Source organism: Corapipo altera, unplaced genomic scaffold (assembly GCF_003945725.1).
Source record: "Corapipo altera isolate COAL_440 unplaced genomic scaffold, ASM394572v1 0, whole genome shotgun sequence".
Classification (NCBI taxonomy): Eukaryota; Metazoa; Chordata; class Aves; order Passeriformes; family Pipridae; genus Corapipo; species Corapipo altera.
This window is the reverse complement of record NW_020884872.1, coordinates 70804973-70830450: the sequence shown is the minus strand read 5'-3', so window position 1 is coordinate 70830450 and position 25478 is coordinate 70804973. Positions and strand designations below refer to the sequence as shown.

Genomic DNA, 25478 nt, shown 5'->3' with positions numbered 1-25478 from the left:
ACCAAATTAAACCTCATTATTAAACATGCTACATAAATGAAATAGGTAATTAAAACAGAAGTTCACAAAACCCCTGAACTTAGAGGTCTATTTGAAATAGAGGCAGGGATGGCTTCTTTAGTATGAATCATTTTTGCTCCTTTAATTTGAAATAGCTAGTGAGTTTGAGATGAAATCTCTGAAGTCATGGAGGAGCAATCCGTGCAGCTGTGGCAAAGCTTTCTCAGTGTCAAGTCTCTAACTTTGTATGGAAAGGCTTTTGCAAAGTGTTTGTATGAACTCATATACCAGCTGTTCATATGCAAAGCCTTGCTTATACTACTTCAGACATGAGCTAAAAGCGCATTTCAATTTGTTTATGCTAAACAGCTTCCAGTATTCTTGGTTTTTGTCAACAAGCTGTATGTACCTTAAAAACATCCCCTGCACTCAGTAGGCTTGCCTAGGAAGTTTTTTCTACCAAGTAGGCACTGTTCATCCCTTCTCATTTAAAATAAAAATTTAATTTATGTTGGTTTTTTTTATTTTTTTAACAGACACCAAATCCTTCTGCAAGTGAGTTTATTCCTAAAGGAGGATCAACCTCTAGGCTGAGTAATGTATCCCAGTCAAGTATGTCTGCCTTCTCTCAAGCCTTGTTCTCTCACCCCTCTATGGGAAGTCCTGCTACTGCTGGGCTAGCACCAGGTAAGTTGAGAGTAATGATTTGTAGTACAGTGGCTTCTTTTGTCTAACACAACCCTATATATATTTTGATCAGATTTATCGAGTATAAGTGTAGCCACCTCCTCCTTTAGCTCTTAATTTTAAGACAGTCTTCAAAAAGTAGAGGAACTTTGAGTTTATCTTCCAGTAGCGTGGAAATCACATTGCAGGCTGTAAAATCTGCTCAGCCACAGCAGCACTGAAATTAACAGCCTAATTTACTCTGCTCTTTTTGGGAAGAAGGGGTGCTGAGCTACACATACTGTGTTCTATGTGGTCCTTGCCAGAGCAGTACCTGAAGATGATTTAAACTACCATAGTCTACAATGAATATGTTCTCAGATTACCATACACTGATCTACTCTTTTAATTTGTTTCTAGACTATGTAATCTAGAATTAATTATTTTCAATATTAATTGAAATTGAGTTATCAATTCAATATTAATTGCATTATTAAATCAATATTAATATAAAGTATATATGAGGACTTAAAAATCTGGATTAAAAACAAAGTTGAAGGCAAGTTTATTCTAAAATAGCTTGCCTTGTGAAATAGTGTTAATTTTTATTGTATCTGTCACGTGTAGTCTCACTTTTAAGGACAATTTACATTCATTTCCCAAATTTAAAACTCTTACTGAAATGTGTTCCATACAGTTGTATAATTGAGTGGCAGATTTTATTTTTTTTTTTTACATTTCAAAAGTTCAAACCCTTCATGCATCTTTTAGTCCTCTCATCTTAAAAAGTTAATTCTACTACTTTTATTTGAATAAAATTAAATAGTTTTAATATACAACCATCAGCAGATCTGGATATTACACATTGCAGATTCTTTAGTGAGTTTCTGTATGTAGTCAATCCTTTGACAGTCTCTGGTGACTGACGAGAAGCATTAGGTAACTGCCAAAAGGCAGAGGGACAGATGTTGTAAATTATTTTTTAAACCAGTATTGGCAATAAGCATTTGTTAAACTGAACTTCAGTCTTCCTGATGCCAGGGAATCAATCTCAGTGTCCATGTGAAAGAAACCAGCCCTTAGCTTGCATGTAAGAACTGTCAGAACAGGCTAGGAAAGTGATTGATGCTTCTGCTGACCAAATTAACGTGTTGTGGTACTGTGTCTGATTGATACTATATTGTGCTGTACCGTCTTATTGGAAAACTGTTGTGTTTATATGCCTCTCAGCCTTGTCACCTGGATTGAAAAGTGTATAAAGGATTAAATAGAATACAGTAAAATGATCTACTTTTGGAAAGTGTCCAGTGGGGTCTCAGAGGGATCCTTCACAGTCCAATTTCTTTACTATCTGTAAGTAATACTTGAAAGGATAAGTAACACTGAAAGAAGTTCACCAACAATTTAAGCTCCTAGAAATATAGATACCAATGCTGCGTACTTTCTAGCCTCAAATACTATTGTTTGTTTATGGACAAGAGGGATGGGGGAGTATTCGTAAGAGCTAACTTCAGGCAAAGTTGGCTTGTTTCCCTACTCTTCCTGTATAATTAAAAAACAAATATAGTTCAGAGTAGGGATCTGGGTTGGATGCTCTGAGTTTCTTTAGAAGCTTTTTTTCTCTCACTGAGTGCAGAGTTCTCTGAACCTAAATGTCCAATGTAAATACTACTCATAGACATTTATTTTCATTTAAATGTCAACATTAAAGTTGTCAACAGTATACATCCACAAAATCTTCTGTTACCTCAAGGTCAGTTAGGAGGTGCTCTTTCTAAAAGATTAGGCTCTTAAATAAGAAAGCAGTATTTATGTGTGGGGAAATGTCACCACTTAGATCATGCTAGATAACAGAATAAAAATCAAATTTAAATATATTCTGAAACTGTGATGAAAAAATTTTGTTGAGATCTGTTAGCTTTCAATAAGTGAAAACAAATTCAAATGAAACCCATACCAAGAGTTTATAAGAACTTTCCTTTGAATAAAGATGTCTCCTTCCAGTTAAGGGGTACATACTTTCCAGTAGAATAATTTTGAGGGATTGAGTGTTTGCATGACATTAAGGTTGTTTATAGTAGTTTACAGGGTACTGGAGGAAATTAAGATTTCATAAGAAATATGGAAATGTAGTAGGAATAATTTTAGTTCCATAGTTTTATTCACCCATAACAAAGTCAATAAATTATGAGAAGAGTCCTTTGATTTCCCTCTTGATGATGGAAAAATGTAAACTCTTTCACATATCTAATTTCTGAGATATCCCTAAAGGCAGGTGGAAATCAAAACCACTTTTCACATGTAGTACTTCATACATAACTCAATTGTCCTTGGAAAATATTTGTTCTACCTGTCTTATCAACAGTACTGCAGAAATAATTGAAAAAAAAAAAAAAGACAAGCGAAACATAAAAGACTTCAGTAGATAACTTGTTGTATCCGCACCTGACATATCTATTAGGGTGTAGGATGGAAGAAGGTTACTCCTACACTGACACATGTTTACTTAGATAAGCACTTTCTAGTGTAATCTCAACAGTCTTCATCTTGGTAGCCTTTAATGGAACATGTAAACATAGTGATATAAAAGGCAATTTACACAAACAGTGGGAGAAAATTGTTGCATTGAAGAGCTTTGAATCGATCTCCTTCACCATCTCCAAACTCTCTTTCCATAAACTCCCCTGAATAACACCGTATTGTTCCTTCCCTTTCCTTGATACCAAACATACCCTATTTGTCATTTGTGTTGGAAATTTAGTTAGTTGACAGTCTTTAAATAGCACTTTTGCTAACAAGCTTATCTTACCCAGTTCTGTGTAGCTGTTTTAGAGTATTAATGCCATTAAAATATGCAACACAGTGTATGGAAGAAATTTATTAATGTCGTTGGAAGTGTTAAGACATCCTTGCTATGTTAAACTTTAATAGAGAACAGATTTATAGCCTCCAGCAGTGAAAATCTGTATTGCTTGGGTTTGCTTAAGCTATGTTATAGCTAAAGAGTGATGCCTTTGTTATTGATGGAAGTGACAGCAAATTGCTGTTGCTTCTATATTTAGTCCAAGTCAGATTCTGAGCTTATGCAGAATGTAAGAGATTCCATTTCTGCTGACAGTCTGAACCTACAGGCTTAGGAGCCAGGAGTGCAAAGGTGTTGTGCTTATGTTTGGTTGACACATCTCTATTAGTGATGAGCTGCAAGAGTGTAGTTCTCAGAGCTCATGACTCCAGTTGGAGATGGAGCACTTTCAGCTGAGGTGGTTTGAGTGGCCTAAGGTCCCAAGAGCTTGTTCCATCCTCCTGAATCAAATCTAGTGCAGAGCAAGTTGTGCAACCATTCCGGAATAATGGAAGAAAGAAAGAAGGCAAAGAGTCTAAAATTAAAACTGAGGAGGAAGAATTGATGACTCAAATTGTTTAGGGAATGAAGCAGGTTTAATTAACTTGAAAATACACAGTTGCAGTGCTAGTGACCTGATAAAAAGCTTACAATAAAAAGAAATATCTAATGAATTTAAGGATGGTGCTTTAAGTTCTTTGAAATAATGTGATTTTATTATTTGCTTTGACTTGTCATTCCTCAACATTTACCTAATAGTCTAGAGTATCTCTAAAGTACAGAACATTAAAATGATAATATGTTAAATGCTTAATTTTTGACCTCTGAATGTGTTACAAGCCTTAGAGGTATAGGGATATGGTTGTACATGGGTAAATTTGTAGGCAAAACTTGGAGGTTTTTTATGTTGTAGGCCAGCTGATTTGCATACACATGAGCTTAAGTTCACTAAGTTGCGAAGTCTCATTGAATCAAATAATTGTAGACACTGAGACATTGAGTTCATGCTTTGATACCCTTTCATCCTGTTTCTGTATGAATTCTCAGATTCAAGAGTCTAGCTTTAATTCAAATACATTGCCTACTACAAAATTTTATTAGAAGCATTAATCTCATAAAATATCTTTGAGCCCCATCTCAAATGAATTTCAGAGTCTACCATTTCCCTTTCCTCAGTCACAATGAAACTTCAAAAATAAGAGAAACAATGAAAGAAGTGAAAATATAAGAATAAAGAGGGATGTGAAATACGATCTCTCTTTGCCAAAAATGACAATAGTGGCAGGAACTCCAGATATATGTAGGTATCCTCTACAGTCACTGTGAATCTTGTGGAAACACCTTCAAATCCCACAACCATTTCCAAGTTCGTATGTGTGACACTGTCATAACTGCATACCATGACCTCTCTTTAGATGTAAATGTTTGTGGAGTGAAAGAAGCCTTTTCTCCCTGCAGTTCATCGTTTAAGATAGTATTTGACTTCTTCATGAAGTGTATTAGGATTCCCCAAGACAAGGAGTGGAGCCACCTTTGCTAGTAGCAAAGCCTCAGGAAGGACAATTTGAAGCAAGCTTTTTGGTTCTTTAGTTCTCCTGTTGGCGTTTGAGTTTTAATACAGGGGAATGTTGAACCCTCTCATGGGGAAAGCTTAATGTTGTTTGTCAGGATCACTGGTACAATATGTATATGTAAAGAAGTAAATTATAATTGGATTATTCAAAACCTGTTTTTTCTTAAGCCCTTAAGTGAATAGGTATTTATGTAAATTGTGCTATTCAAAACAACTTGTCTAATTCCGTGAGGTGTGGTTCCATATTCACCACATTGTTACTATTGTGTGTTCAGGATAATCTTTTTCCTTGAGTATGAGCCAGTAGGAATATATATTCACTTTTTAATACAGCTATTTTCCTTTATTTTCCTCTAATTCTATTTTGTTGTGATTAAATATTAATATTAATGTGCTTTTAACTGATTGAAATACTAATTGGTGATATCTACTTGAGTTTGTGCCCTCAGTTATTTGCTTCCCTAAGTACTTAACTATGTATGAGTTTTGCTTAATTAAAAGTTTTTTCCTTTTTTTTTGGTGTGATATTGGAGTTTTAATATTTATTTAGATTCTGCAGAATGTAGTGCAAATCTCTCAGAAGAGTCTGTTGCCCTCAGTATTTGTTGTCTCAGCCTGTCTGTACCCACTGCAGCATTAACAACAAAATTGCAGCATGTGTAGTGTATTTTTCTAGTGGTATGAAAGTAAACTGTAGTCAAGCTTCTTTCATATTTCTATGGGAAATGAATATGGGAAATATTTCATATTGGGAAATGAAGCCCAAATGTGCTGCCCACAAGATAATTTTCATTGGACTCTCAATGTCCTTCCAAAATCAGACCTAAATGAGACTTGAAGAGTGTTTGAAAGGATTTTTGTAACTCTCTCATCCTTTTATTTCAACCTTGCATTAATTCCCCTGCAAAGACATTTAAGGATTTATATTCGTAACTGTTCTTTGGCAGGAATAAATTTTTTTAAGAAGTAAATCTTACAGTGGAAATAATTTGAAACTGTATCAGTAAAAACCACTAGAGATCTTTTTTCTTCTGAGAAACTTGCAGTGGAAGGTCTCAGTATAATTTTAGTGAGTTGCAAGTCTTCACTTTAATTTTTTTAAAAAGAATATTTACTGTATACTGTATTACACATATAGTGTTTTTTTAAGTAGAGAAGTCTTCTGTTAATTTTTCATCAGTATATATGGAGACTACTGGGTTCTTATTTCATGATCCCTACAGCTGAGTGTTTTTTGAAACAAGTTTCTTGAAGCCAGTTATTCCTGTCTTGGTTGAGATTGTATGCTTGCGAGGACTTCAGTCAATACTATTTAATTGGAATAGAGTGGAAAAGGCATGCAGTAACTTTCCCTAGATGAAGAAAAGCCCTTGAACATGTAGAGTTGCTTCAGTTTTACAGCCTTTAATTAGTCATCTCTCAGCTTTAAATACTAACACATTGTGTCCTTTGCAATTGATCTTTTCCCCCAGTGTATCGAAGCTTTACTAAGTCACTGGAGGCAACTTTTACCTTCCTGAAAGTATATTTTCTTTTGTAGCTAAAAGATAAACTGGTGCTATCAAAATGTGTAATGTTTACAGTCATACAGTCAATTTGTAAACAGATTTTTAGGAGACTGCTTATATTACCATTTAGAAGTGCCTATTATAATTCACATTTTAAGTTAGTACACTAATCAGCAAGCAATTATTCTGCAATATTGCTTGTCTACACGGTATGTATAAACATATTTACAGATATTAATAGAAATGAAAGTTCTGGCCCAGAAGAGTGTAGCCTTTTATTTTTTATATTCTTATATTTTACATTTTTATAGAAAGAAAAATGACTGCAGAGACCCAACCAAAGAGAAAGGCATAAGATTTTTCCACAGTTTACGTTTAAGAAAATCTTGTTTATTTTGTTGGAACTATTCACTTTCAGGAACAAAAGAAAGAAATGTGCTGAATTAATAAGCATGGTTTCTAAGATGTCAAAGTAGTAAATGAGTGGAGCTAAATGAAAAGTTACAAATATTCTGTAAATAACATTAGGATAATACAGCTTCAAAATAATTTTTCCCAAACTACTGGTTAACTTTTTAATACTGAAATTGCTATTTGCTTTTGTTGTTTGTATTAAAAAAGAAAAAATTAAATGCAGGAGGGATGTGACTACTTCAGAGACAAGACACTAGTGCGAAATCACTCCTACACATTACTAATGATGCACAGTGAGAACTCTGCATGCAGTAACTCATGACTGAAGTAACTTAACTAGTTTTTGTAACTAAAAAGTGTGTATGCCAAAAAAATTGCTCTTGCTTTTATTAGTCGGATATTTGCTTAAATTACTCTGTTTACCAGAGATTAAGGAATTAATTTAAGCAAATATCTGAGTAATAGCTAACAAAATTCTTATTTAGAGAAGAATTCTCAGCTGTTGATAGAACATTAAAGTTGTGTGTCTTCTATCCTTTCAAAAAAAGAATTTAGTATGATTAATATAATTTTAATTGTAAAGAAGTAAAAGTACATCCCAATCTGAACTGAGCAACACTAAATTTCAAAGATGCTCTCCTTGGTGTTAATTTGAACACCTGAATATCTCAGATCTTTGCTAGGAAGTAACTCTGCAAGAAATTTTGTTGAAGGATAATCTCTTCCTCAGCAGCACCCTGTAATGTCTGTTTGATACCTAAATTTTTTATAAATATGCAGATCTGAGAATTCTGAATGCAGTAACTTGAAGTAACTAAAGTTTTTGGTAACTAAAAGGTGTGTATGCAAAAAAGTTGCCCTTGTTTTTCCCACTGATACACTTTGTTTAGAAGTAGAGTTTCTCCGGTTTCAGTTGAGTTGCCCCTCTAATGTTGAAGGTGAATGCCACTCAATAAAATAATTTCAAATAAATTAGAAAATCTCAGCACAAATGTCTAATAGACTTCATATCATGAGATGTTACCTACCTTTACATATCAAATAGAACTTTTGGGGGATGACTTGAATATAATAATTACAGGAAAATAGGTAATTACTCCCCTGAAATTATTAAAAATAGCATATTGTATATTGTTTGTTTGTGTGCTGTTATTACTGGAGATATTCATAACTGTGGAGTTAGTTCTAATAAAAGGTACATAAATAAATAATTAGGTGAAGTGAGTTACAGCTTAACAAACTCTGTTGACTGCTCATGTAGCTGTTAAGTGAACACTCATACGGTCATTAATATTTTATCTTTTTGCAGTTTAATAAACCGTCTTCTAGATACAGCATTATTTTGACTTGTATCACCCCTTCAACGACTTCTAAGTTTTTCATTTCAGTTCTTCATGAGTATATCATAAGCTGTCAAGCTCTATCTCTCTGAACTAAGCAGAGATTTTTGGGAAAATATATCTATTCAGTCATACTTTTACTATTTTACCTCTTAAAGATTTCTATATCTATATGAAGAGTTAAGTGTCTCACCTGCTCAGAATATTGTTGGTAGTGAGGACTGTTTTTCTCAAATTGCTAAATATTCATAATGACAGATTTGATCAAGAATATCTTCTTCTGTTTTCTTAAGGAATGTCACTGTCAGCAGGATCTTCTCCTCTTCATTCTCCCAAAATAACTCCTCATACATCTCCTGCTCCTCGAAGAAGAAGTCATACTCCTAACCCAGCAAACTATATGGTGCCTACTAGTGCCTCTGCGTCTGTCGCTAATGCTGTCTCTCAGCCTCCATCTACTGGCCAGGTGATCCAGAAGGAAACAGTGGGTGGAACAACATACTTCTACACTGATACAACTCCAGCACCTCTCACAGGAATGGTATGTTTGCTTTTAATACAGAAATGTATGGAGTTTCCAGATGCTGAATTGGTTCATACTAAAGAGATTATTCTTAACATTCTGAACCCCTTATTCTGGATGAAGATTAGGCCTTTTAATTGTTGAAATTCTTTGCTAAAATCACTGAAATTTAAGGAACAGAGAATTTTTAATGTATTTTTTCATTTACCACTGTGTATAGTTTTGTGGGGGGTTTATATTTTTTATACAGCAATAGAAAGAAAGCATTTTGTGTGTCTCAGTGAATACATACATAGTGAGAATATCAAAAAGTCAGATTTTTTTTTTTTTCTGATAAGTTAAATAGTTCTTACATTTACAGTGGCAGGGGAAAGACAGTTACAAAAATGTTAAAATAACTGTGGTAACCCACCCACCCTTCCCCTTGAAATCATTAGAAGCGAGTATCACATAAAGTTGTAATCTATATGACAGTATATTTGTAATTTCTACTGTACATAAAGACTTTATAGATCAGTAGTTTGAACGAAAAGGGTGACAAAACTCTTCATCTACCCTATCATTAAGGATTTTAAACTGCTTCTTAAAATATTTCATTTTCAGGTATTTCCAAACTACCACATCTACCATCCAGCTGCGCCTCATGTTGCTTACATGCAGCCAAAAGCAAATGCACCTTCCTTCTTCATGGCAGATGAGCTCAGACAGGTAAGATGATAGAGAATTTAAAGGAAAATTGCATATCTTGGCAAAAACTAGAAAATTGGTAATGGTCGAAGAGAAGTAGACTCTAAAAATCTGTGCAGTCAGTTTTACCTGTGGAGAATTTGAAAAAATCAAACCTTGTAATAGATGGAGTACAACAGAGGGTGGGAGAAGCTTATGACATGTATGACTGCAATCTAATCTGCATGCCGTGATTTACAATTCAGCTGAGTATTGTTACTAGGCATGAGCTCATTTATGTACTGTTCTTTTAAGCTGCAATCCTATTCAGTTTTAAAATCTCGCACTGAAATGAAAGTGTTTGCAGGTGTTAGTTTATGAGCCCTTCTCAGGGCTGGCTGTGAGTTTTACTTATTTCAACTTTTCTGTAGTAGGTGCCTTAGTCAATGTTGGCTCTAGCAAATGTTTTCTGCAACTCCTTCCTTCAAGAATTTATGTATTTTGTCATTAACATTTTCAAGCTAGTGGTCTTCTGACTCTTTGCACCCTGGATACTTGCATCAATTCTCTGTTTTAGTACCGATAGCTAGTACTTCAAAGACTCTTAACTTATCAAAAATGATGAGCTGAATTATAATGTTCAAAACTTTATTTCTTCCTTCAGGAACTGATCAACAGACACTTAATAACCATGGCCCAGATGGATCAGGCTGATATTCCTGGTAAGTAAGTGTTTCTTATAAACTGTACTCTGATCATATTATTCTACAACTATGTGTATTCAACATCTTTCAAAAAACACCACCTGTTTTTATTTTTTCATGAAGCTTTAGTCATCAGCCTGAGCTATGGGTAACCAGATACAAAGTTTTTCAGAAACATGACTTCCCCCCTTCTAATTTTTCTGTGTTTTTACGCTCCGTAATGGTTAGAAATACTTCAAATTGCCGAGATAGGAAAAATCATCAAGGCAATAAAGCCTTGTGAAGAACAGTTTTGTATTACTTTTTACATATTAGGTATTCCTTTAAATGATGTATATATTTTTCAAAGGCTGTATGTAACTATCAAAGCAGTTTGTTTTGAAGTGAATTGGTTGGTATATTAGAGAAGGCTTTGTACTAATTGTCAGGCAAGAGAACCATATACTGTTCACTGTAATTTGGTTTTTGGGTAATTTACAATTGACTGTGCTCAACTTTATTTAAATAATTCTTGGTTGCAGTATCTTTTCTTCTCAAATGTGCATATAATATGATAATGATACAGTTAAAAAAATGCAGTTTAGTGTTTTAATGCAGATGAAGTACAAGTATATCTCTTCTTGCAAGGGTGATCTCCTAATCTGATTTTTAAACTTTCAGCACCTCTCTCTCCCTGTTTTCTAAACCAGCATGTTAAAATACAAAAGACTGAGATTTGCTTTTTTTGTGATGAAAATGGGGTTCTTACTGTAGTATGAAGTCTCTAGAGGAATTGGTACTTATTTATAAATCAGTGCAGGAAAAAATCCAAAGAAATGTCATTCAGAAGGGTGAACTTCTAAGGTAAATGAGAAAATGGCAGGTGGAACTGTGCATCTATTCTGTTGATTTTTTTACTTGGTGTAACTGTTCTCCTGAAGATGTTTATTTTAGCTCTGTTGAATCACTTCTAGGAACCTATATGTTGGTATTAAAGCAAAAATAGTAAATTTTAATTTTACACACACCTAAAAGACAGTGTACATAATTTATGTATTAAAGTCAACTGAGGCCTAATGTGTTTCTGTGTACAAACTGATTTTAGCAGTTCCTGCAGAGGTGGACAGCTACCACAGTCTCTTCCCTTTGGAACCACTGCCACCGCCCAATCGGATACAGAAAACAAGCAACTTTGGGTACATTACATCATGCTATAAAGCTGTAAATAGTAAAGATGACCTGCCATATTGCCTTCGGAGGATACATGGTGAGAAAAATTGAGTTGTCCCAATAGGACTAGCATTCTTAAGCATACTAGTGGTATTTTAATGTCTGGTCGCTTTTCAGTGGTTTCAGAAGAAAAGTTAGAGTAAAAAATTCTCATCTAAAACATGACACTTTAAACCGTGGGTTTTGGATTTTTTCTAGGTTTTCGTCTTGTTAACACAAAGTGCATGATATTGGTTGACATGTGGAAAAAAATTCAGCACTCAAATATAGTAACTTTGCGTGAAGTGTTTACCACTAAAGCTTTTGGAGAACATTGTAAGTTTTTCTTTCTTTTTTTTTTCCCCTAGCTGATGTGTTGATACTTTTTTCCAAGTATGCTTGAGTTAACAAATGTCACTTTTCTGTTTTTAAGCTCTTGTGTTTGCATATGATTTTCATGCTGGAGGAGAGACTATGATGAGCAGACACTTCAATGACCCTAGTGCTGATTCCTATTTCACGAAACGGAAGTGGGGTAAGGAAAATACATTATCATACAATACTGTACACTGTTTCCAATACTTTAGTAAATATCTGGTCAGAAATAGTTGTTCGACTTAATTTTTTGGATAATCAGTTCTCCTATGTCACAAGTAAATTAGTATGAGAGAACTATTCTTCACCTTCTACTTGTAAAATTTTTTTTAAAATTAATAGACAAGTATAAAATTGATATCAGTGTGTAAGGGAATTACAGTCCTTTGAAATAGAAATAAGCTGAAACAGAACTGGGAGCCAGGAATTCAGTTGTCCTAATAGCAGGACTGTCACCAGGTAACATTTAATGGCGATGATTCCAAAGTTGTAAAAGACATGCAATGTCAATTTGATGTTCAGGTGTCCTACACTTCTATTTTTTTCATCACTAGGTATTATGAGGACTAAGTAGACAGTATTTTATCTGATGATTTGAAATGTGAAGTATTAGACAAGACAAGGATTGAAAAATCCCTGTAACATATGCTTTTCAGACACCAACTTCACATTGTAGGTCTGTTTTGGTTTTTTTGTTGATTGTTTTGGTTTTTTTTGTTTTGTTTTTTGTTTTGGTTTGGGTTTTTTTGGTGTTTATACTATGGCTTCAATGGAGTCACTTTAGCTGCATTTACATTCATAAACCTGTCACAGCATGGTCTGTGGCTCAGCAAGTTGTCCAGTAGAGCTCATGTCCTTGTGGCTGGAGCCTCTTTCTCTCAAAAACAGTATGCTGCCAGTCATTCTGCCTATTAGGACCAGTTCATGACCCCTGCAGTCCCACAAACTGTAGTCAGGTCTTGCCTAGAACACAACAGGGCCGTGCTGAGGAAAGAAAATGGTCACAGCTGAACAGAATCACAGAAAGACTTAGAGTGGGAAGATACCCTCGAAGCTTCTTTGCCCCACCTTCCAGCTTGTTGCAGGACCAACCCTGAAATTAGATCCAGCACTAGGTAGAGAGGATGAGAGGACTATGACTGGGCCTTGGTTTTTGTATTAGAAAAAAATCTTCCCTAAATGTCTTTAGGCTACCAGCATGTGAATAGAAGCAGAAGCTAAGGTTTTTTTCTTGTGCCTTTTTAAATTAGAGCCTTTAGCTGTGAATTTGATCTGTTTCAAAGGTTGAGATATAAAACTCTACTTGGCTATCTTTTAGATCAGAGTGTAATGGATTAGTAGTGTGTGAATACATTCAAAGACTTGTAGATACCTTATATACTGAATAGTTCTCACTGGCTTTGCACTGAGCTGACCAGTATAACTGAAGTTGGAACTTGATTTCCACCACTGGTTTTGGTGGTAATATCTCAGACAGAGGAAACCCTAGTTTGACATGTCATATCCTGTGGCAAATAAAAAATACAACTACAGATTCAATGAACCTGATGTGGAACAAATTTGGCATAAGATCTACTGCCAGGTTAATGACTGTTAGTCCAGGGCTAGACTTCTGAGTGTTTCCCAGTCATGGTTTTCAATTTCCATGTAAATCAGTCCTTGTTATGTTTTTGTACCTCTAGAGTATTATAGAAGAATGATGTCTGTTCTAGATAAAATAATAGAAGTTATAATAAAATTCTTGGGAATTCTTTTGTCACACTGGAAAAATAATTAAATTTTGGTCCTATAAAGGGCAGTCATGTCTCATTAAAGTTCTTTGAAGGAAGACCTAATAGATAAGACCCTGGGTTTTCAGTGAAGTCCAACAGAGTTGTTAAAAGAACCTAAGTAACCATGAGATTAAAAAGTTCTCAGTTAGGATAATGCCTATGATTAGAAGATACAAAACAGTAAGGGTGAACAGTTGCTTTTCACAGTGAAGATCACTGGTGGGGTCTCACAAGAATATGTGCTGGGAGTTGTATTTCTTAACACATTCACTTGTTTGCATTGACAATAACTAATGGTCTGCCAAAGTTTGCTGGTAATACCAAATTGTTTGGATTGTTAAAAACAAAGGCCAATTGTGATGGATTGCAGAAGGATCTTACAAGTCTGGTACTTCTAGCAATAATTTAACAGGTGATGTAATATACACCAGTGTGATTGAGGGGAAATATATAACTCTATCTTCAAACATAAAATAATGGCCTCTGTTGTGGCTGTTGCCACTCATTAATAGATCTGGGGCCATGGTTAAGTAGATTAAGGAAAATACTGTTGTCTTGCTGAATAGCAGTAAGTAGGAAACACATTGGTTTATATTATTAAGAAAAGAGTAAACAATGAAACGGAAGATATTGTATTCAAGATGTGGGTGCCTGATAGACTCCTATTTGCAGTTGTGGTCCTCCTTGTTGTATTTTGAAGGGTGTAGAAGAACAGCAAAGAAGCTGAGAAGAGGTGACAGGGATGAACAAAGGCATGCAACAGTTGTATGAAGAACAGCGATGTGGGATGCTACTTTTCATGCTTTTAAAAATGTAAAGGAATATAATGGGGTTAAAAATGACTGGAATATGTTAGGTGTCTGAAAAATATGCTGGGATAGAGAAGAAATGAATAAAAGTAGTGTGCTGTTTCTTCCAGCCTAGAACTAAAGACTGACCAATGAAACTAGACCAGTAGCAAATTCAAAACCTGTGTAAAGATAATTAAGCAATGGAACTTTTTCGCAGATTGTTGTTGATGTTTGCCTGGATTTGAGGGGAAAGTGGTCTTACTCATGGAAGAGAAATACATGAGGACTATTTACTGCAAAGACACAGTATCTACCTCAGAAGTTCTCTGGGCTGCAAATCGTTGGAGGCTAATAGAATATTCTACTTATATTTATACACTTAGGTATCCATTGCAAGCTACTGTTCTGATTTTAGTGTATATGTCTTTGAAACAGGCTAGTGGGCTATTGGGACCATTTATTTGGCCTACTACAACTTCCTTCTATAGGCAGGAGTGGTCTGGGAAATTAGAAATAAGATGTCAGTGTCTGCTCAGTCACATCAAAGTATTATTTAATTAAGATGAGCTGTTGCTACAGAACTTAAAGGGATATGTAGGGAAGATAACTGTCTCCTGCCTCATGGCACTTCTCGTTATCTGCTCTTTCAATCTCTTCTTATTAGGTAAATTAGGGAAAAAGTCACCTGAAATCCCAAATTTTGCCAAATCTTTCTGCACATCTTTGCTTTGGCCTTTCTTTTTTGGTAACTGCTGCTTTCTAGTCTGGTCCTCAGTAGAAGGAGCAATTTAAGAGAGAAAAATAAGATTGCATACCTATAACTTGATTTCTCAGAATTGCCTGCCTTCACGGATCCTTTCTCCATCCCCTCACAGAGTTTCTTGGCCGTCTGCCTGCCTAGAGGAGACTCCCAAGAGAAGCAGGGGAATGGATGGAAGTTGGGTACTCTGCAGCATGAGGCCCAGATTAGTACAATTGCTTTTAAAGGTTTTAGGAGGCACAACACTGTGAACCTGATCAGTGAACTCAGAATTTGATTTCAGGTATGCAACCTTATTTATGTTGAACACTTCAGTGGGCAACACAAGACTTTGACAGTTAAAAGATGAGGATTATGGTTTACATGGCTGTCTTGCATGTCACTGGTGTCAGTGTGGTCAGTCTTGGGTGGGGTTTTTTTGCTGCGTTATTTACAGACCATGTTACAGAATCAGCTTCAAAGAGATTTGGAGTGGGGGAGGAAAATAGCAACTTTTGTTTATTTTTATAATGTGAATGTAAATAATGTCTTTGTAACTCCTGAATGCTGTAGAAATTGTTGCTTGTGTTCTTTATCCAATGAAATCTCCTCTTTCTTTAGGTGGTACAGTGTGATAATCCAATATTGTTCTGTTGAATTTTACTAAATTTATACAAGTTTTAGAATCAGGAGTGTGACTTTTCAGTTAATTGCTACTTGGAGTACATTCACTTGAAAAGTTCCTTTTTATTTGATTCTCATTTCTTGTATTTCCTCAATACACTTTAAACATTAAATCTGTTGTTCTGGAACACTTGTTTATCTCGCACTTTTCTGATATTTCTCATATTTAGGTTTTCTTTGCATTGGCAAGTTAGCCCAAAGTACTGCAACATTGTTCTGAACAGTCCAATAATTAAATGGTAAACAGAATTCTGAATGTATGTACTTTAAAACTTACCAGCCAGAAAATCCTGGCAAATTAACAGTAACTATTCACAGCTGCCAGTAAGGTTTGTCTTGATGAGGTTTTGTGGTTGGCAGAGATAAACATGCCTTTGATATGTCCTTTGGTCTGTTTTTAAACACTCTGAGTAATTAAATGTTGGGGTATGTGCTGTTAGTAGGAGTTTTCAGCACCACAGTATCTGCTCTTCAGCAAACAAATGCTTTCTAATGAAGATAAACATGGTCTGGGAAATGTGCTTTCTTTTTGACACAATAATAGTAGTATGTAATGCACAAAGATGAACTTCACTGCTGACTCTATAGTTTTTGCATCCTCAGATGCTGAATCTTTTTATCATAAAATACCTCTTTCATTGAAAAAGAAATAAGTTGTGTGATGACTAGATGAATAGACTGTGATGAAGGGTAAGAATATATGAATATTGAAAGTCAGCATGATGTTTTAAAGATAAAATATGTGACTAATAATTATCCAAAAATACCTTTGCCAAAAACTGCAACTTTTTCAAAGTAAATTCAAGTTTTCAGGATATTCAGATTTTTTACAAAATATACTGCTGCAGTCTAAGTGGTTCAGAACCTTTCTGTATACTGAAAACTGAGAAATGTAAACCCAAAGCCCCAGTTTCCCTGGAGAAGAGAGAGAAATGAAGGCTATTGAATTTATCTTACTTTCAGTAAGATAACTCAGGAACACCAACTAAACACTGAACAATTCACAGTTATCAATGTAAAAGACTGATTTATGAGCCTGAGAGGTTCCATTTAGTGATCAGCTAAATCTTTCATTGGACTTCTAATGTTGTTTGTTTTTTTCATAACTGTGTGAGAATTACTGTTTCTTAACGTACTTTCTGACGGTGTTCCTGATAATGTAAAACAGGTCCTACTGCTGGTGGTCCCAGGTCTTCCATCCTGCCCCAGGACTATTCCTGGATTCATACTTTCTCTGGAGAACAGAATTGCATTTGAGTACTTTTTTAACAAGGAAAAACTTAAACTACACATGCATACAAGTGCAAAGGGTTATTTTTTTGTTCCATTGAGAACAACGTACCACAGAACTTAAAAATAATTGTCAGCATTTTTATTTATTTATGTTTATTGTAATACGGCAAGGAAAAATAATGGATAACCTGTGTTTTTGAAATGGCAGTTCTTAAATTTTTAATCTTTTCCATTAGTGTCTGTGTTCTGCATCTCAGAGAGATGAAAGTGTTGGGAGAGGCAAGTATGGCCAGCAATAGGTGGAAAGAACACAATCTGAAATTTTGCTTCTTGTGGCTGTGGATTCAACCTGTGGTGGGAAGCCTTTGCAAATCAACCATGGAATCTCTAAAATACCTCTTTAAAGTAATATTCTGATGATTTTGATAACTTTTGTTTACATTCTTGTGATATTTTTCATTGTGTTCAGCACTGTTTGGACAGCTTTCAACTGTGTATTTTGCTTGAAGAGTGAACTTTTGGGTCTCATCTCCTTGGGTCCTTGCTCAGCTGCCATCTCTGGCAGGTCTGATGGGCCTTATGGGGCGTATTTCATAGTCAGCATTGCAGCACACCAAACTTCTTTTGATCTTGCGTATTTTGTACAGATAGATCTGTAAGAGGACATTTCAAAAGTGGATTTTTTTCCAGTATTTTAGCTTGTACCTTTAGTGTATGTGAACATGGGGTGCAGCCAACCAGTGTGAAACCAACAGCCTAGAGTCAGCTGTAGCCTCAAGTGAGTCCTTCCAGTAGTAAAATAGCATTGTTTAACGTTTTCTGCTAGTGGAGGAGAAACTTTGTTGAACTCTGGTCTTTCAGCTTTTCAGTTTATATTGAATATTTTCTGGATTACATTGACTTTATTTGAAAATCAAAGTGCAAGTGCTGTTGTACATGCAGAAAAATAACTCCCAAGTTTTGGCTTTTCTCTCCCTCTGGGATGTTGTAACAACATTTCTATTCTGGATTTACTTATTTCATGTAGATGTAACTGTCTTGCAATATCCATGTGCAATCCCTGTTAAACATATTAGACCTTCTGCTGTTTACCAGATATAAAGTGTATTCTACAGCAAGTAGTAAATAGAGAAAGAGCCTTGACTAATAATGAAGGTTGTATCTTCTCAGTCATTTTATATCATAGTTTTTGTCCCTCTGAAGAGGAGAGAATTATGATGGAAAAAGTTTGCTATGTGAGACTTCTGGTATGCGGGTTTTTTGGGAAGTTATTTGCGTAATGATTCATCAGGATTCAGGAGGCCAGAAAAAAACAAACAATACCTCATTATGTTCAGTTTTCAGTAGACATGCCAAGCTTATTGCAATTTAGGGGACTTAGTGTCTTGATCTTTATAATCTAAACAAAAACACCTTAAACCTGAAAAGTGAACTAAAGTTTAAAACCAGACAAACAAGCTCAGAAATGAAAGCTGAGAGCATTCCCAGCCCATCACCCCAAAGTCAGTAAAATTCCTAAGTAATAAATTTTCATTAATGCGTTCCACTTTTTTCACTTTTCATATATTTTGTGTGTGTACTCATGCAAGCACACACATTTATTTTGATCAAATGCACAGATACTGATATGGTCCTGTAGGAAAAGGAAAAAAACCCTCAAAACCAAGAAACAAATGTTTAGAGAAGAGTGCAGTCAGTTTACAAATGAATCAGATGCTTACTTGATTTTACTTAATACTGATGATATTACTTGTCTCAAAATTAGCAAAATCAATATTGAGGCAACCTCTTGAAATATCTGTGATTGATTGTAAGATTGAGACCTACCATCTTACTCTGAATGTATTTTCTTCTGCTTTAACTTCGTGCAATGCAAACAGTGGCAACTTCTTTGAAATTACAGACATCATACTGAAAAAATAAAGATATAGATAACGAATGTTATTTTTATTTGTGGCTCAGTATTACTCAGAAACTGCAATATGGAATTTGAGTGTGTGTTTGCAAAGATTGGTTTACTTTTGGAAAAAAAAGTATCCATTTGGAAGGGGAGTGATGCATTGCTTTCATATGGCCCATTGAATGGGGTCATGCAGTGATGACTTGTCAGGGAGCTGTGTCAGCAGAGCAAATGTGAAGTTGTGTTCAGTGATGTTTAGCCACAAAATCTTCCTGTCTGATTTGCCCATGTAGCTTGAAAGTAGTTTCTTATTCTTATCAAATGATAGAGAATGTTTAATTGAGAAGCCTTCTTGCAATAAAGGAGGTAAAACGGGATCTGTTGCAGCTACTGTGGTACATGCTCTTTGTTTCAGGATACTGGCGTTTTTACTTATGAAGTACCTGCATATTTTGCTGTACCATCTACTCTGAGCAGTTTCTAATCAGTGCTGTTGTTGTAGTGATAGTTCATTCTAAACTTTAAAAACAGCATTGTTGCTCTGAATATCAGAATGAAAATAATAATGCTTCTGAATTGTCAACATTTCTCAAAAAAACCAACCTAAACCAATCAACCAAGAAAAATCCAGCCCCAAACCAACCATTAAAGCACAATAGATGTGTCTTTCAAGGACTGTTAAGAGTTGAATGAAATGAATATATGAGCTAATTGTATAATTCAAAGTGATGTAATTTGATTTTTGCACAGTAACCTTTTATTGATGCTTATGATGTTTTGCTTCTAGGTCAGCATGATGGACCTCTACCACGGCAGCATGCTGGGTTGCTTCCAGAGTCTTTGATATGGGCATATATTGTGCAGCTCAGCTCTGCATTACGGACCATTCATACAGCAGGACTGGCATGCAGAGTTATGGATCCAACAAAGATTCTAGTAACAGGCAAAACAAGGTAATGAAAGCATTCATTCTCACTGTTACTGTGGTCTGTATTCAGCTACTGACTGTGCACCTGATACAGAAATGGCTACTAAGTTCTGTTAAGCTTGTAATTTTGTTGTTGTTTTTCTTTTTTTAAGATATTTTTAAGCATATTTTGGGAAGATTTATGCATTATCGTCGAACTACAGACACACTAGTGCCAGTTTTGAAATTTGTTAATTTATTTGTAAACTGAATACTGTCTGCTGCATTTTATCAACTAGTAAAATTTGTATTTTCTGCTGCATAGTAATTTACTAAGTACTGATGACTACATTTATCATATTAAACCATTCAATGAATGCTAGAGGAAAAATTGAGTAACCAATAAAATTTAATGACACTTTTTCCTTTTCTCTTTTTGTACCTAAAGATTACGAGTAAATTGTGTTGGAATTTTTGATGTTTTGACATTTGACAACAGTCAAAATAATCCACTGGCATTAATGGCTCAGTTTCAGGTAAGACTACAGTGCCATAGTTAGGTTGGTGACTTGGCACAGGGAGTACTGAAAACCAGTGTGATTCTCTTCGGAAAACAAGTACTTTTAATTAAAATGTAGGTCAGTGTATCTATGTCTAAATGGCTGTATTTTTTCGTTCCTGATTTGATCTTGGTTCTGCCATACTTAGTTGAATTTTCTTGTAATTTAGAAATGTGAATGCTCATTTTGCTGTCTTCTACTTTTAAATTTCATCAAACTTGTCATACAGGTTGAACTACTAGTGTTTGACAAACTCAAGTGAGAAATGGTTGGAAAGAAAAATTTCTAAATGAAGGAGAGAAAAATCTTACATTTAGTGTTAGAGATATAATGATTCAGTAACAGTTTTTGCTTCGTCTTTTGTTGTTTTAAGATAACTAAGTGTTGAATACCTGTTCACAGAGGAGTAAGAGATCTTTTAATTAGCTGCACTTAGGCCTTCTCATCACTCCTAAAAGATTCTAGTGTATCTTTATTTTAGTCTGTCTCCTAGTTTTTCCATGCTCTCCTGGTGTTCTCTGACGTGTGGACTCTGCATAATTCCTGAATTAAGAAGAATCCCTTTAGACTTAACAAAAACTGTTCCACAGTCATCTGGAGCATCACTGTGTACAGGAATACCTCTTTCCCTAACTTCCCCTCAGGGTAAAGTACATTACTTCAGCTGTCATCACATAGCCTGTCTGTGGTGGGAGTGAAAGACTGCGGTAGTGAGTTAGATTTAATTTATTTTTATTAATTGAGCTTATTCACTGTAAGAAAATTGCTCATTCAGAGTCTTCCAGTAATAACTAAAATGTTTGAACTTTGGCCAGCAGAAACTAGCTTTTTGGAGACCATGTCCTCAAACATAACTTTTTTTTTTTTTTATGATTCAGTTTTCCATGTACTTTGAGTAGTACAACATAGAATTTCATGTTCTCCCTCCCCCTACCCCCAGCTACATATCAGTGAGCTTTTGGTAGTAATTTAGTGGAAAACAGCTGAGAGAAGATGGAAATACATGCAAGTAAGGGATCCATGCCTAAAAATGTAATGATTTTTTTTTTTTTTTAAATCTTAAGTACTTCTCTAAATTTGTTTTAATTGCAGCTTTAAAAGGGATCCTCCTGAGATATTATGACATTCAAGTAAAGCGAAACATTTAAAGTACTTGGAGGTACAAATCTAAAAATACTTGCAGGTACACAAATCTGTCAAAAGCTCTAACCACCATAGCAGCCCAACACTTGGCAGCTGACTTGCTTGATAATGCCTAGTTTTGTTTAGGGGGAATGGTTTTTCATGTTTTATATGTTGTTAATATTCAAATTGTTCATGTTGCATTGGTAAACCAGAAAAGAAGTACTCTTAAATACATAGTTTGGAAGATCTAAACTGCAGTTAGAAAATATGGTATTGCATTCTTTTTTGTTGCTTCCTCTAGAAGGGCTAGGCTTTCAAGGCCCATTTTCTTCCTTCAGAGATGCTGGGCTGACTTCACTTCTTGGAATTCAGGAGTCATTTCTCATCTTCTACCTTTGTTTACCCTAGCCAGATAAAATTACAAAATCACAGCTGCTGCTTGTCCTTTTTCCTCTTGATCCATGACCCAGTGCCTGAATTCCTCTGGGATTCCTGTAACTGTTAAAAATACAGATTATCTCTTGATTTACTGCCCAACAAATATGCATTTCCTTATTACTGTCTTCAGTGGAGGAAGGTATGTTTTTAAGGATTTGTTGTTTTCTGGCTATTTCCCGTTGTTAATATAGAGAGAAAAGATTTTGGCCAGAACAGTGAGGAGCTATGTAATAGGAATGAAATTGTTCTTTACAGTCTGTGTTAAACACATCTCTTGATCATTTAAGAGTTAAATAAAGGCAACAATAAGGGAAACTAAAAAGAAGTAAGTGGAATATGAATGGCCACTTGCATTAAAAACAAGGAGTTAAACCTGCAAAAATTGCGGCACACCACTTCCTGTTCCCCAGTCCATAAATCTTGTCAGGCAATTGCAAAGTATAGATGGAAAAACTGTAAACGGTGATGTAGGAAACAGTAAAAAGGTTTAATAAATATTTCTGTATTTGGAATAAAACATGAGTCCTCCCCTTTATGAAAATAAGAGAAAACATAAGTTTTATTGTTTTAACAAGGGCTATAAGGTTGCTTTTGCTTAAAGTAAATATTTTCAACTTGGAAAACCAGAATAATTTTCATATGCACCTCCCCAAATTCAAATAAATTAGTTTGAAGTGGCAACTCAAGTATTAATGTTGACTCTAAAAAAAAAAAAAAAAAAACACCAAAAAGTAGGAACTTGGAGGTACTTCTAAGGGCAATTCCCTTAGGATAAGTGAATCCACAGAATTGTAGTGTGGATGAGCTGATATTGATCCAAGAATAGCAGTGGAACAGGATAAACAAACAAACAAACAAAATAATGTTGGTTTCAAAGAGTTTATGGAAAAGGGGTCCTGTCAAAAATAAGATTTATTTGAATAGCTTGCGTGTCTGACAGGTGTATAAATGTTGAGGTATCTCTGGGGCATTTGGCATAGTAGCAGATTCCTATTTAATATTAAAAAAGTTACTACCAAAGGGTACCTATGCAATTAACTTTTGAATTGCTCACTTGACATACTTGAAATTCATTTGATAATTTTATTTGAATATCAAATGAAATTCATTTGATAATTTGATAATGAGGGGGGCTATCACTGAACTAAATGGTAATAAAATCTTTACTAGCTAACCTTTCAGCGGATAAAAAGTTAAGTTGGTGCAGGTTACAATTATGAATGAATTACTAATTACATTGTTATTAATTGCATGCAAGGTACATTTTTGAAGAAAAGGGTTCCTGTACTTAAAAGGTAAAAAGCTTTTTGTCAAAGTTGAGAATCAAATTAGTATGACTTGGTAGTCAGTGTTGATGGTTACCGTAGCAGAAATTCTCTGGATCCATAGGAGCATACCAAGCACTATAGGGAGTATAAACAAGATTGTACCCAATGTTGATCTGTACCTTGCACTATCAAGGCTACTACAGGAATGCAGCATTTATTTCTGGTGTCCCTGCTTCAAGGGAAGTGTAGCAGTTTTTGTGTACCTTCTTAGCCTTTCTCTGCCTAGAAGCAGGAAGAGCTGAGTCTGGTGACATTTTCAGAGGGCAGTTAAGGCTTAATGGGTGTATGTGGACTGCTTCCTTACAAAAAGGATGGTGTACCCTGGCTTTGGGGAAGTCATGTTACTTGTCTGTGTGGATAGAGTTGGTCAGTGGATGGTAGTTTAATCTCTTCTAAAATAGTAACCTGACTCTCAGAAATCCTGAAAAGTTTTGAGTTCTTTCCAGCTTGAGATATTCTGATTCTCTGAGTCCACAGAAAAAATAGTGCCTGTCTTTGTGTACCTGTAAAACTTCAAACATTGAGCATCTAGTAACCACGGTGGTAGTGGATCAAGGGTTGGACTTGATGATCTCAGAGGTCCTTTCCAACCCAGCTGATTCTATGATTCTGTGATTGTGGTAACCTTTTCTTTCAAGGTTTCAGCTGCCAGTGAATGGTAAAGTGCCTCCAGAGAGCAGTTCAACTCACTCAGAATCTGAACTATTTTAAAGAATTACAAATATCTTAAATCTATCAGAGTCTTTACTGCATTGCTTAAAGTTTAAGTTCCTAAAATAAGTGGGATGAGTCCAAGCCACTTTTGCAGCTAAAAGAAGCTAATCATTGGCTGTAATTTAAAAAGTATGTGTTGGAGGCTGCATTGGTGTGTTTTATCCTCTCTGCCAGTTCTTGTTAGATGTAATTTGCAAAGCAAACAAAAAATTAAGGTTGTGAGTCAAATACTCAAAGAACCACAAAGTTGGAATTTAGAATTTCCTGGCTGATGTTAAATGTAAGATTCTTTCTCAACTGTTTTTAAAATCTAATGCAATCTGTATTATGAAAACACCTGTGTAAAGGAAGACTGTTTTCATAGGATCTTGCCTGAAGTTATATATTTTTGGTGTCCCGGGGTTGTGGGATGATACAGAATTTATATAGGATACATCCTTATGAATTACTAGAAGTTGAAAGGTACTAAGTGTAAAGTAGGGGAGTGCAGAAAGAAGTAATGCTGTGGTTAATAGAAACGCCTATTTCTTTCAAGTCTCTTAGAGGCAGAAGTCATAATGAAAGGAAAAAAGAATGCTGATAATCAGAAATTCCTGGTTCCTTAGGAAATAGCATGTAGCAAATTCCAATCCCACCTTCTTATCCACCATTTTGTCTTTATTTTTGTCTCATTTTCCATATCCTGTTACTGTCTTCATTAGCTACAAGAATATCATGCTTTTTAACTTCTGACATATTGTGTATTCGTGTTCAAATTTGCTGCTTAATCATACTTGATATGAGAACAGCAGGGGCATTGAGAGATCTGGAAAGGTTTGATATTTTTCACTGGCCCTCAGCAGTTGGAAGATGTGGCTTCAGGGTCAGATACTGCACCCAGAGGCAGCAAGCATGGCTTCACCTCTGTGTGGAAAAGCTGTGAGGGGCTGTGAAATTTTAATGTTGCAGCGCTGCCAAATTTTCAGCCCTTCTTACAGAAGGTGTATTCCTTATATGACTGCATTCTCTGATAAACAGCTTGGCCTTTCTCTAGGCTATGGAGCTGACATTCTCAATAATTAGTAGCTTTTATGTTTTTACTTTTTCAAAAATACTTTCTCAAAAAACCCTCCTGAAAATCCTAAATTTGTATCTGTAGCTGACTGTTAAATTCAGTCTGAGGCAGGTATTCAGCATGGAAAGCTACAGGTGTTTCAAGTTTGGCCAAGTTGTGTACAGTTGGAAGCCTTTCCATGGAAAGAATCAGTTAGCTTTTGCTATGAATGTCATTGTTTGCTACTAAATTACTCTTCTGTTTTTAGCAGTGGACTTTAAAATCTGTTACAGCTTTTCAAAATAATTTCTTGTGACTGTCTATTAAAATTGACAGAATTTTCTGTTATGGCAGAGCAGTCTGTATCCAACATTTATCTTTTCAGACCAGTTCTGCATTTAAGGAAAGTGTTTAATTTCTTCATAAAACATGATCCTGCTCAGTTTGTCAGCCAT

The 25478-nt window shown here is 35.3% G+C and overlaps 1 protein-coding gene across 1 annotated transcript in view; it reads left to right on the top strand.

Moving 5' to 3' along the window:
• The window catches only part of PAN3 (poly(A) specific ribonuclease subunit PAN3), an 80689-nt gene that overhangs the window by 43190 nt on the left and 12021 nt on the right, over positions 1–25478 (top strand). Inside the window, 9 exon segments of the mRNA XM_027651777.1 lie at positions 537–687; positions 8637–8884; positions 9470–9574; positions 10197–10254; positions 11321–11482; positions 11644–11760; positions 11858–11959; positions 19706–19871; positions 20274–20361. Of these exon segments, the coding sequence (XP_027507578.1) occupies positions 537–687; positions 8637–8884; positions 9470–9574; positions 10197–10254; positions 11321–11482; positions 11644–11760; positions 11858–11959; positions 19706–19871; positions 20274–20361 (1197 nt within the window).